Consider the following 13,057-nt stretch of genomic DNA (forward strand, 5'->3'; position numbering starts at 1 on the left):
TAATAGTTTCATCATGGGAAAACTGAACCCTAATAATGCAATAGCACACACAACAAATGAATCAAGTTTGTGTAGGTTTTTATTCACTGATCAAATGACGCCAATATGATGTACTATAAATCAAAGTGCCGCTTGGTTTTCAGTCCAGTCGATTATAGGTTGTCATTCTGATGCAACCCCTGTGTTATTATCAAAGGGACACCACATAACAGCTAGAGCCTATTTTAGATCACCACCGATCTCCCACCATATAATACTGACTTAGCACAACTCCCATCCTCCCACCGATATCTAGAATATCAGCTGCTCTGCAAAGTATGTGCCTGCCTCTAATCTACTTGGCCTACCAGTGCTTTCAAGTCCACCGGCAAAACGGTTTATAATGCTGAGAAACAACTTATTTGAATCCAAACGGACATTACAGCTATCTCATGTACTGCAAACACTTGGAGAGGGAGAAGAGGAATGTTTTCGCTTCTCTATCACTTTGGTACCGCCTCTCAGTGACGGTCGTTCCTGGAAACGAGGGAGGAGGATGTATGGGTGGGTGATGTCTGTAATGGGGCTGTAACTTTATTTAGTGTCTCTGAAGTGTTTTCTCTGGAGGAAATCAAACTGCACCCCCGGTTCTCCAAACCCACAGTTTGGTACGTATTGCAGTTTTAGGGTACCGTTTCGGTACAGCCGCAAAATAAAATGCCATTGATCCAGATCTGATGCTGCGTTTGTAACTTTGTAGGAGGTGGGAATTTACCAGTTGTGAAGCCATAAATACCAGTTGGATGCGTTCATGTGATTTGGACTTGTCAACCATAAACTAAAAGTACAGCTGTCATGCTGGTTAACAAATGATGGTTAAAAAAAACACTAGTAGTTTGCTTTTTATAAATGTTTAGTTGCGTTTAAATGTTGCAAATGCTGTTAGACGCCATTTCCTTAGTAGGTGACATCCGAGGTCACCATGTGGGAGAAGTGCTTGCTCAGGATGATAGATTTTCCCAATAGTACTTGTGCAAAAAACTAAGCAGAGCTAATGGCTTTCATGCTCCTTTTTTCAAATCATCATTAGTCGCATCATGCAGCCTTAGAATGTATTACAAATCTAAACAAATAGTCCAACATTTGTATCACATCTAAAGTTACATAACGCAAAATTAAGCATAGGTGTACCTGTTTCTTTGTTAACTGCTCAACATAGAATAGCCGCATGTGTGCACTGCCTCAAACGTTTGGAGAAAATATTCGTTATATTTTATTCAGCTATTTTCAATTGTATTCTTCATACTGTAAAATAATGCCACGGAATTCAAAGATCATTTTGTTTGCTAAATGAACTAGTGTAGCCCACAGCCATATGGCATAGCCAGATCAGGGCCTAACATTAGTACAACGCAGAGTATGCTATTCTGTTCTTCTGAAATAGACTACCTTTTTTTCTTCATATCATGTTTCTTTAGAACTGTCTAAAATCAATAATGGATTTATTGTGATGGTGTAGGCTATATTATTTATTATATTAATTAATTATATATTATTTAATATACTTTTTTTTTAAATGTAGGTGTTCCAAAGGTCTGCATCAGTGGTATCATGTCTGGAAGTCAGGAGATGCTAAATGTGTTTTAACCTCTCTGGCACAAGTGGGACGGTAGCGTCACACCTCGACAACAGCCAGTGAAATTGCAGGGCATCAAATTCAAAACAACAGAAATCCCATAATTAAAATTCCTCAAACATACAAGTGTTTTACACCATTTTAAAGAAACTTCTTGTGTCCGATTTCAAAAAGGCTTTACGACGAAAGCACACCAAACGATTATGTTAGGTCAGCACCTAGTCACAGAAAAACACAGCCATTTTTCCAGCCAAAGAGAAGAGTCACAAAAAGCAGAAATAGAGATAAAATTCATCACTAACCTTTGATCTTCATCAGATGACACTCATAGGACTTCATGTTGCCTACAATGTGATTTTCTGGATTTTTTGTCTCTCATTTTGTCTGTCATAGTTGAAGTGTACCTATGATGAAAATTACAGGCCTCATCTTTTTAAATGGGAGAACTTGCACAATTGGTGGCTGACTAAATACTTTAGTATTTTATACACTGTGGATTTTATACACTGTGGATTTTGCAGGTTTTCCGACTTACAAAGCATGTACAGGTCTGTAATTTTTATCATAGGTACACTTCAACTGTGAGAGACGGAATCTAAAACAAAAATCCAGTAAATCACATTGTATGATTTTTAAGTAATTAATTTGCATTTTGTTGAGGGATCAAAAATATTTTTACCAGTCAGAGCTCGTTTTTTTCCGGCATCAGATTGTAACTGTGGTACCTAAGGGTTGCCAGCTCAGACCCTCCTTTCCAGGGGTTTTATTTTTATTTAACTTTTGTTTGCCCCCCCCCAATTTATTCATAAATCCCCCATCGTAATATTTCCTGCATCATATCCCCCCTCGATGCCTTCCCCCATTTTTTTACCACACATGGAATTGAAAACCCCCCTAAAATGGTTTCATCCCTGTTTAGCTTTCATGCTGCAGTTAGGCTAGGCAGTAGGCTTGTATTTGGTGTGATGATCTGTGAGGTGATAACATTTATATTTTCCTTGTGATTTGTCAAAAACGGTTAACAACTTGTCAAGTGATTTGCTCCGGTTCTTGTATGCACTGTAACAAGTACATTGAAGATTTTAATATGCTGGAAAGTGGCTAAACTAAGTAAAGATTTTTCAGGCAATGGGACAGCCATCTTTGACTTTGTATATTTGCGTCTTATAGTGAATGGCATTCTGTGATCAGGGAGTTTTTGCTTGTCTAACATTAACAAACATGGCTGCCATCATAAAGAATTTAGCTGCTGTCAGCTTAGCTGATGCACATCTCTTTTCTAAACATTATTATTATTCATCCCTTGTGCTCACCAGAGATGTGGTACATTGTAAACTAGTCTAGATGCTACGTTGCTAACCCATGTTTTGTTTTTTTGTCAGCGTAACATGTTATTTAGACTGGTTTATGGAATGAGTTTGGATGTGTTCCGTGTGATGTTTGGATGATAAAGTTTGCGTTTATCTTTTACAATAAAAGGTGCAATAAAGTTCTGAAGACTTATCTCCCATCAGTACAAAAACATTGTTTGGATGCTTTTCAGACAGCAATGCTGTTTAGATGCGTTTTGTTGCATCATACGTTCTGTTGATACTGTTCCAATCACTTATTTGTGATGGTACGCTGCAGGGACCTCTCAACAATGATCACACATATGTGATCGTATGTGTCAAAGGGTTAACCAATGACAGGCATTCCGCATTTAGCCCCATCCTTTTTTTTTTTTCTATTCAAAAACAAATAAACAAGCCATTTTCACGTTCCCGATTTGCCCCATTTTAATCAAGAAAACAAATTATCTAAATGTACACTGACCATAATCTTACCTCAGGAATAAATAAATAAGTTTGAAATGCGGCAATTAGTGTTTCGATTTTGTTGATGAGGTGCACGTGAGCTCTAGTTGAATGGAATAGCCTGCCATGTTTATTTACTCTAGGCATAGGACTGCAATGCAGACCTAGTGTTTTTGTTGGAAATATATTTTTATTGTAAACTGAGGTCCCTGTACAGAATGTCACATATACATGTACCATTACACCCCTAATCAGGGCCCTGCCTGTGGAACTGTTTATCTAACCATCATTGTTTCAGGGGGTGGGGGGGGGGGGGGGGGGGGGGGTTAGCTACAACATGACAGCTGGCAAATATTTGCGCCAACTTATGTCCAGGCCACGGTTTCTGCCAGCACTTGGATAAAGCCGATATAGCTTTTGCCTTAGGCCTACTATTGTGTTGGATTTATGTGCCAGTGAAACAAACAAGACCTGGTGCAATCAGGAGTTTCATGACTTGTTGTGGTGCCAACTACCAGCATATTTTTGTATTTGGTTGGAGATGGTGACAGCGAAACCTGGGTTGAATTTAGGCTTATTTCCGTTTCAATGAGTTCACCTTGGTTCATCATAAATCATGCTGTGTAGAACATTAACCTGTGCAGTGAGAAACACTAGTCCTCGTCCTTGGTCTTTCACTCTAGGGTTATGTCCAAAATGGCACCTTATTCCCCATATAGTGCACTACATTAGACTAGAGCCCTATGGACCCTAATAAAGGTAGTGCACTATGTAGGGACTTGAAGTGCAGCCTGGCTTTTACAGATCATTGGCAGGTCATGAAGTAGTCTGTTTTAACACCGAGGTGCTCCAGAGGTGAGCTTGGGGGTCCATGTTCTTACTGAGATTTGCTGCATCTAATAGGTGAGCTTGTGGGTGACCTGGTTAATCCTGACTGCGGGTACCATGGAGAAGAAGAGAGAGATGTTCTCCTACCTGGTCCATGTAGCCAAGTGCTGCTGGAACATGGGCAACTACAACGCTGTCATGGAGTTCCTGGCTGGACTACGGTATGTATGACTGACAACACTATAGTACAAATACATTTATTACACATCTAGCTTAGTCTTCCTACAGTATCTGTAAATTGTCATATTCAGAACGCAGCTATTGAACGTCTTTCTGTGTCTTCTACAATGTACAAAAACAATGTAGTTAACTTCTTTGGTATTGGGGGGCAGTATTGAGTAGCTTGGATAAGGTAAGGTGCCCAGAGTAAACTGCCTGCTACTCAGGCCCAAAAACTTGAATATGCATCTCATTAGTATATTTGGATAGAAAACACTGAAGTTTCTAAAACTGTTTGAATGATGTCTGTGAGTATAACAGAACTCATATGGCAGGCAAAAACCTGAGAAAAAATCCAACCAGGAAGTGGGAAATCTGAGGTTTGTAGTTTTTGCCTATCAAGTATACATGGGGTCATATTGCACTTCCTAAGGCTTCCACTAGATGTCAACAGTTTTTAGAACCTTGTTTCAGGCTTCAACTGGGAAGGGGGAGAGAATGAGAGCTGTTTGAGTCAGGTGTCTTGCAGAATGCCATGAGCTAAATTATGCGCGCGGCCGTGAGCGGAAGCTGCGTTCAGACAAAGGAATTGTCTGGTTGACATTAGAGAAGATTTATGATAAAAACATCCTAAAGATTGATTCTATACATTGTTTGACATGTTTCTACGAACTGTAATAAAACTTTTTTGACTTTTCGTCTGGACTTGCCCGCGCCTCGTGAGTTTGGATTTGTGAACTAAAAGCGTGAACAAAAAGGAGGTATTTGGACATAAATGATGGACTTTATTGAATAAATCAAACATTTATTGTGGAACTGGGATTCCTGGGAGTGCATTCCGATGAAGATCATCAAAGGTAAGTGAATATTTATAACGCTATTTCTGAGTTTTGTGACACATCTCCTTGGTTGGAAAATGGCTGTATGTTTTTCTGTGGCTAGGTGCTGACTTAACATAATTAGCAATTTCACTGGCAATTTCACTAGCGTCCCACATATCCCAGAGAAGTTAAGATGTGGTTAGATCAATATGGAATTATTCTCTGCTCCAGGTCTCGTAAAGTGCTGAAGATGTGGCAGTTCATGGACCAGTCAGACATTGAGACCATGCGCAGCCTGAAAGATGCCATGGCGCAGCACAAGTCTTTGTCCGAGTACAGGAAGGTGGCACTTAACATCCCAGGGTGCAAGGTGGTGCCCTTCTGTGGCGTCTTCCTCAAAGAGCTGAGTGACGCGTTGGATGGAGCAGCCAGCATTATCAGCCTGCGCCACTCACCGCATGACTTGCCAGAGGTAAAGTGGGCCAGGCTTGTAGCAGAGTGGCTGAATAAAGCTAGGTGTACTGACAACACCTGCTATCACCCTAAAGCTTTGAACACCGCTTTGATGGCTCTTCCGGATCCTGTTTTCGCTTTGTCATTGATTTTGTGTGTGTGTGTTGGCGTGTGTTGGCGTGTGTGTGTATTGATAAAAAAAATATGTTTTTAATCAATTTTAGAATAAGGCTGTAACGTAACAATGTGAAAAAAGGTATATGGGTCTGAATACTTTGCTGGCTTTTCCGAAACAAGCAGTTTGCGTATATAAACAGTTTGGCTATGTACACTTTACATTTAATTGCTGTTATACCTGTGTAGTAACAGTTATTACTACAGTAACCGGTTCACTGTGTTTCTCTTTGTGTAGTTTGTGACGGACTACGGCGGGCAGGAGCACTTCCTGCAGAGGGCGGGGCCAGACGGACTGCACAGCCACGTGAAGGAGGCCACGGTCAGTAACATCCTGCAGATCATCCGCTCCTGCAACCGCAGTCTGGAGACAGAGAAATGGGGCCACCACAAAGGCTTCACCTTTCACAGGAACTATTTCATGGACAGGAACCAGTAAGTGACCAGGATCAGGAAGGCTCTGATCCCCAAATCCTAACCTTGACCTGTAGGGGGAAAACACAAAACTGACCTAAGATCTGGGCTAATCTTAAAGTGTAAGGAAGAATAGAGTCCATCCATTCCTCTCGCCATTATACTGTGATGGCCTTCATCTAGTCTTTCCCTCTACTTGATGACACCACTCTACTGCATATTTAATGTCAGGTTATCTGGGGACTGTGAGTGTTGCTGATGTGAATTATTTGAGTCAATTTCAATAAATTCATTAGGCTCTAATGTATGGATTTCACATGACTGGGAATACAGATATTCATCTTTTTTTTTTTTTTTAAGGTAAGTGTGAGGATCAGAAAACCGGTGTGAACAACGTTTGCCTCATGCAGCGTGACGCATCTCCTTCGTATAGAATTGATCGGTCTGTTGATTGTGGCCTGTGGAATGTTGTCCCACTTCTCTTCAATGCCTGTGCGAAGTTGCTGGATCCAGGAATTATGTACAGATCTTTGCGACATGGGGCCATGCATTATCATGCTGAAACATGAGGTGATTGGGGAGGATGACTGGCACAACAATGGGCCTCAGGATTTCTTAAAGGTGCTTCTGTACATTAAAATTGCCATTGATAAAATGCAGTTGTGTTCATTCTGTAGCTTATGCCTGCCCATACTGTAACCCCACCGCCATCATGGGGCTTTCTGTTCACAACGTTGACATCAGGAAACCACTTGACCATACAATGCCATACACGTGGTCTGAGGTTGTGAGACCGGTGGGAAGTACTGCCAAATTCTCCAAAACGACGTTGGAGGCAGCTTATGGTACAGAAATTAACATGAAATTCTCTGGCAACAGGTCTGGTGGATATACCTGCAGTCAGAATGCCAATTGTATTCTCCCTCAAATCTTGAGGCATCTGTGGCATTTTGTTGTGACAAAATGGCACATTTAAGTGGCCTTTTATTGTCTGTGCTGCGATGCTCCACATCCAACCTGACATAGCTTTAGAGGATCTGCGGAGAAGAATGTGAGAAACTCCCCAAATACAGTTGTGCCAAGCTTGTGGCATCATACCCAAGAAGACCTGAGACTGTAATCTCTGCCAAAGGTGCAGGTGTGCCAAGCTTGAGTAAAGGGTCTGAATACGTATGTAATTGTGATATTTCTGGGGTTTTTTCTCCTAAATTTTCAAACATTTCTAAACCTGTTTTTGCTTTGTCATCGTGGGGTATTGTGTGTAGATTGAGGGGGGGAAACAGTTTAATCCATTTTAGAGTAAGGCTGTAAAAGTCAAGTGGTCTGAATACTTTCCTAATGCACTGTATATTTTTGTTCAGTGTAGTTTCCTGACCCTAATGGGAGATCGGTTTGTCCTCTGGGTGGAAAAGGCCTCTGATTTATGACCTCCAGGGGGCCTCTGGATCCAGTCAATGGATTTCTGTGGAAGTTCTCTCAACAAGGCTGATTGGAGGGAAGATGAGGGCAAATGTGACAGCCGTCATCCTTCTTTTACTCTTCTGTTTTACAATTTGTAGCTAGACACTTCCGGACTTTTTCTCTCTGTTCTTCCTCCCGTCACCGTAGCTCTTTCAGGAGCAGGTCTGATTCGAACCATGTCTTGTAAGGTATTAGACTGCCGTTTTTTTAGAGGTTTCCCACTAACTGACTTTGCTTTAATTGTATGAGTAGAATTTGCTATTACAATTGCATGGTGCTTTTTTATGCTTGTTCAACTGTGCTAAATGTTTTAAATACAGTTGAACTGTTTTGAGACTGTTGCATTCAATGGATTTGCTATCCTCAAAGTGATATTCTTTAGGAAGATAACATGGCTGGGATGTGTTACACTCATTGAATAGAAGGTGGTGATGAGACAATTTCCTCTGTCCTACAGAAGAGACAGAAGATTGAAGTGTTGACAACTATTAACTCTTCTACAAATATCTATTGTTTGATGTTCTGCTTCTCTATTTCACGTCCTCCCAATACTTCATTCTCCCATCAGGTTTGTGGAGGGCGACCTGTCTGAGCAGGCTAAAGAGGTGGCATTCCAGGGAACCGAGGAGACCCACCGGGCCTTTAGCCACGGCACAGAGCTCATCCCCTGGTACGTGCTCTCCCTCCAGCCTGACATCCACCAGTTCCTCCTGCAGGGATCCACCGTCATCCACTATGACCAGGAGAGCCACCTCACCGCTCGCTGCTTCCTCCGCCTGCAGCCCGACAACTGCTTTCTGACCTGGGCTAATCCCCAGAGCGGCAGTCCCCCCACAGATCCCCCAGGCCTGGGTCAACCCGTTGTGAGCGGCCTGGCGGAGGGCCTGCTGGACATCTCTGTGGTCAAGGCTGTGTTCATGGGTCACCAGGGGGTGGACATGTTCGCTGTGTGTCTGCAGAACAAGCTGTGTAACACCATGAGGGCCGAGGAGAACGGGGTCAGTCTGCTCTACGGGCTCCATACTACAGACAACAGGCTACTGCACTTTGTGGCCCCCAGGCACACAGCCAGCATACTGTATGAGGGCCTGGTGGAGCTGGTCAACGCCATGAGGAAGCTGAAGAAGTTCCCAGATAAGAGGCTGCACTGGCTCAGGAGGCAGTACATCCACCTCTATTGGGTAAAAAACAACTTAATTTAGATTGTAGTGGATAATATGGAATGGCAAGTATATTGACTCAGTCTAGAATATACAAGTATGTAGAATTCATTTGTTTTGTCTAATGTCCTGTGAATCAATACTCAAAAGGGAAACAGTGTGCCTCTAACATGAGCACAGATGCAAGGAAGATCATTTTGACTCACTTAATGCCAATAAGCCTTGAGTGAGCAATCTCCTCACTGCTGTGTGGTGTGTTTGTTGTCTCCCATCCACAATAGGAGGAGGGCAGGTTTGAGGGTCCCACCCTAGCTCAGGCCATCAAGCTGTTTGGGGGACGGTGCTGGAACATGGGCACAGAGAAGCCCAGCACGCAGAAGAACAGCTCCACCACCAAGAAGAAGAAGAATGCTCTCGTCAGGGTTAGGATAAAAATATATTTTTAAATAGTCTTAGTTTGAGGAATATAGTCTTACATTTTTCTAAGTTTGTGTCATTGACAGTGTGTTTCATAAATCACACAGAAATACAGCGGGGATGCTACCGATGACGAGACGAGCCAACGTAAAACCAAGAGCTGCAAGGACACCCTGTGCAGAAACGGGCCGGAGCTATATGACAGCGTGCCCCAGGAAGAGTTAGGTAACCTGTCTATTAGTATTTTATTAGGATCCCCATTAGCTGTTTCCAAGACAACATGTTCATGTACTTATTGAACAGACAGTTTGGCTGTTTCAATACGTCGATATCGCTAACAAAGACTAAGGCCCTATAGTACTAATGTAGTTTGAGGAGTTAGCGAGGTAACTTTGGTCAACTCTGAGGTCAACTTGGGATAACCAGTACCACGGAAGTGGCTAAACTTTTAGCCAGGTACATTTCTATGGCAGCGGATCCTTCAGATCTAACCTGCTCCGTGGCAGGCTACCTTCGGGGCTAACTATTGCCTGGAATTTATTTTTTATTTAACCTTTATTTAACTAGCAAGTCAGTTAAGAATAAATTCTTATTCACAATTTATTTTTTATTTTATTTATTTTACCTTTATTTAACCAGGTAGGCAAGTTGAGAACAAGTTCTCATTTACAATTGCGACCTGGCCAAGATAAAGCAAAGCAGTTCGACAGATACAACGACACAGAGTTACACATGGAGTAAAACAAACATACAGTCAATAATACAGTATAAACAAGTCTATATACAATGTGAGCAAATGAGGTGAGAAGGGAGGTAAAGGCAAAAAAGGCCATGGTGGCAAGGTAAATACAATATAGCAAGTAAAACACTGGAATGGTAGTTTTGCAATGGAAGAATGTGCAAAGTAGAAATAAAAATAATGGGGTGCAAAGGAGCAAAATAAATAAATTAAATACAGTTTGGAAAGAGGTAGTTGTTAGGGCTAAATTATAGGTGGGCTATGTACAGGTGCAGTAATCTGTGAGCTGCTCTGACAGTTGGTGCTTAAAGCTAGTGAGGGAGATAAGTGTTTCCAGTTTCAGAGATTTTTGTAGTTCGTTCCAGTCATTGGCAGCAGAGAACTGGAAAGAGAGGCGGCCAAAGAAAGAATTGGTTTTGGGGGTGACTAGAGAGATATACCTGCTGGAGCGTGTGCTACAGGTGGGAGATGCTATGGTGACCAGCGAGCTGAGATAAGAGGGGACTTTACCTAGCAGGGTCTTGTAGATGACATGGAGCCAGTGGGTTTGGCGACGAGTATGAAGCGAGGGCCAGCCAACGAGAGCGTACAGGTCGCAATGGTGGGTAGTATATGGGGCTTTGGTGACAAAACGGATTGCACTGTGATAGACTGCATCCAATTTGTTGAGTAGGGTATTAGTAGAGTAGGGTATACAATGACGGCCTACCCTAGCCAAACCCTAATCCGGACAACGCTAGGCCAATTGTGCGCCGCCATATGAGACTCCCAATCACGGCCAGTTGTAATACAGCCTGGAATCAAACCAGGGTCTGTAGTGACTCCTCTAGCACTAAGATGCAGTGCCTTAGATCGCTGCGCCACTCGGGAAGCCCAACGTTGAATTGCATAGAATTCTATGTCGGGCAGAAATGAGCGTTTTGAATCAGGAAAGTTTACCCTCACGACCTCTACAAGCCAGAATGTTGAATAAAATGATTTTTTAACATACTTTACCAGTTGGCCCTTTTGGTGGTAGGAATGTGAGACAGTATATCTACAGGAAAGTATCATTACATTAACACTGGAAATGCATTCAGATTTCTAGCAACTCAAGCAAATGTTTTTTTTATACCTAAAATTCCAAATCAAATGGCTAAATGATCCTTGGTATGACCATCTTAAAACAATTCCATATATCAGTTTAGTAGAACCCACACCCGTGCTGCTCTGATCTGGGCACCAACTTTAATTTACTAATGTTGTTCTTTGCAGTACTTGACCAAAGAACTGGGCAGCAGTCTAGAAGTAATTAAACTAGGGCCTGTAGAACGATTAGGGCCTCTAGGTCGATTGTGATGTAAAGAAAGCACAGCAGTGCTTTGTCGAGTACCGACCTTTCCCCGTCTTGGCAACCGTTGAATCGATATGTTTTGACCATGTCAGTTTACAATCTAGGTTTACATCAAGCAGTTTAGTCTCAACTTGCACAATTGCCACATTCATCACTAGATTTAGATTAGGTTTATTACACGATATCTCACAATTATTCAGAGACATCTATAAGTCTATGCTAGGTAAAGCTCCACCTTATCTCAGTTCACCGGTCACGATAACACCCACCCGTAGCACACATTCCAGCAGGTATATCTCACTGATCATCCCCAAAGCCAACACCTCATTTGGCCACCTTTCCTTCCAGTTCTCTGCTGCCAGTGACTGGAACGAATTGCAAAAAAAAAGAAGACTTTTATTTCCCTCACCAAATTTAAACATCAACTATCTGAGCAGCTAACCGATCGCTGCAGCTGTACATAGATTGGGTGGGCTATTTACAGATGGACTATCTACCTCATCCCCATACTTACATTTTTTTTATTTACTTTTCTGCTCTTTTGCACACCAATATCTCTACTTGCACATCATCATCTGCTCATTTATCACTCCAGTGTTAATCTGCTAAATTGTAACTATTCACTCCTGTGGCCTATTTATTGCCTTCCTCCTCATGCCTTTTGCACACACTGTATATAGACTTTCTTTTTTCGACTGTGTCATTGATTTGTTTATTGTGTTATTGGCTTGTTTATTGTTTACTCCATGTGAGAAGCCACTTCTCTCCAGGAAAACCATCAGGGACAGACTGATATTCTGCAAAAGGTACAGGGTTTGGACTGCTGAGGACTGGGGTAAAGTCATTTTCTCTGAATCCCCTTTCCGATTGTTTGGGGCATCCGGAAAAAAGCTTGTCCGGAGAAGACAAGGTGAGCGCTACCATCAGTCCTGTGTCATGCCAACAGTAAAGCATCCTGAGACCATTCATGTGTGGGTTTGCTTCTCAGCCAAGGGAGTGGGCTCACTCACAATTTTGCCTAAGAACACAGCCATGAATAAAGAATGGCACCAACACATCCTCAGAGAGCAACTTCTCCCAACCATCCAGGAGCAGTTTGGTGACGAACAATGCCTTTTCCAGCATGATTGAGCACCTTGCCATAAGGCAAAAGTGATAACTACGTGGCTCGGAACAAAACATCGATATTTTGAGTCCATGGCCAGGAAACTCCCCAGACCTTAATCCCATTGAGAACTTGTGGTCAATCCTCAAGAGGTGGGTGGACAAACAAAAACCCACAAATTCTGACAAACTCCAAGCACCGATTATGCAAGAATAGGCTGCCATCAGTCTGGATGTGGCCCAGAAGTTAATTGACAGCATGCCAGGGCGGATTGCAGAGGTCTTGAAAAAGAAGGGTCAACACTGCATATATTGACTCTTTGCATCAACTTCATATAATTGTCAATAAAAGCCTTTGACACTTATGAAAAGCTTGTAATTATACTTCACTATTCCATAGTAACATCTGACAAAAATATCTAAAGACACTGAAGCAGCAAACTTTGTGGAAATTAATATTTGTGTCATTCTCAACTTTTGTCCACGACTGTACCATCCTTGCTTATGTTTTATAGGGAGGGAT

General features: G+C 42.1%; 1 protein-coding gene across 1 annotated transcript in view; it reads left to right on the forward strand.

Moving 5' to 3' along the window:
* The window catches only part of LOC139377121 (1-phosphatidylinositol 4,5-bisphosphate phosphodiesterase epsilon-1-like), a 65,658-nt gene that overhangs the window by 26,228 nt on the left and 26,373 nt on the right, over positions 1–13,057 (forward strand). Inside the window, exons 4-9 of the mRNA XM_071120144.1 lie at positions 4,315–4,460; positions 5,511–5,751; positions 6,145–6,341; positions 8,350–8,962; positions 9,223–9,363; positions 9,466–9,583. Of these exons, the coding sequence (XP_070976245.1) occupies positions 4,315–4,460; positions 5,511–5,751; positions 6,145–6,341; positions 8,350–8,962; positions 9,223–9,363; positions 9,466–9,583 (1,456 nt within the window). The remainder of the gene's footprint in view (positions 1–4,314; positions 4,461–5,510; positions 5,752–6,144; positions 6,342–8,349; positions 8,963–9,222; positions 9,364–9,465; positions 9,584–13,057) is intronic.

This window comes from Oncorhynchus clarkii, chromosome 20 (genome assembly GCF_045791955.1).
Source record: "Oncorhynchus clarkii lewisi isolate Uvic-CL-2024 chromosome 20, UVic_Ocla_1.0, whole genome shotgun sequence".
Taxonomy (NCBI): domain Eukaryota; kingdom Metazoa; phylum Chordata; class Actinopteri; order Salmoniformes; family Salmonidae; genus Oncorhynchus; species Oncorhynchus clarkii.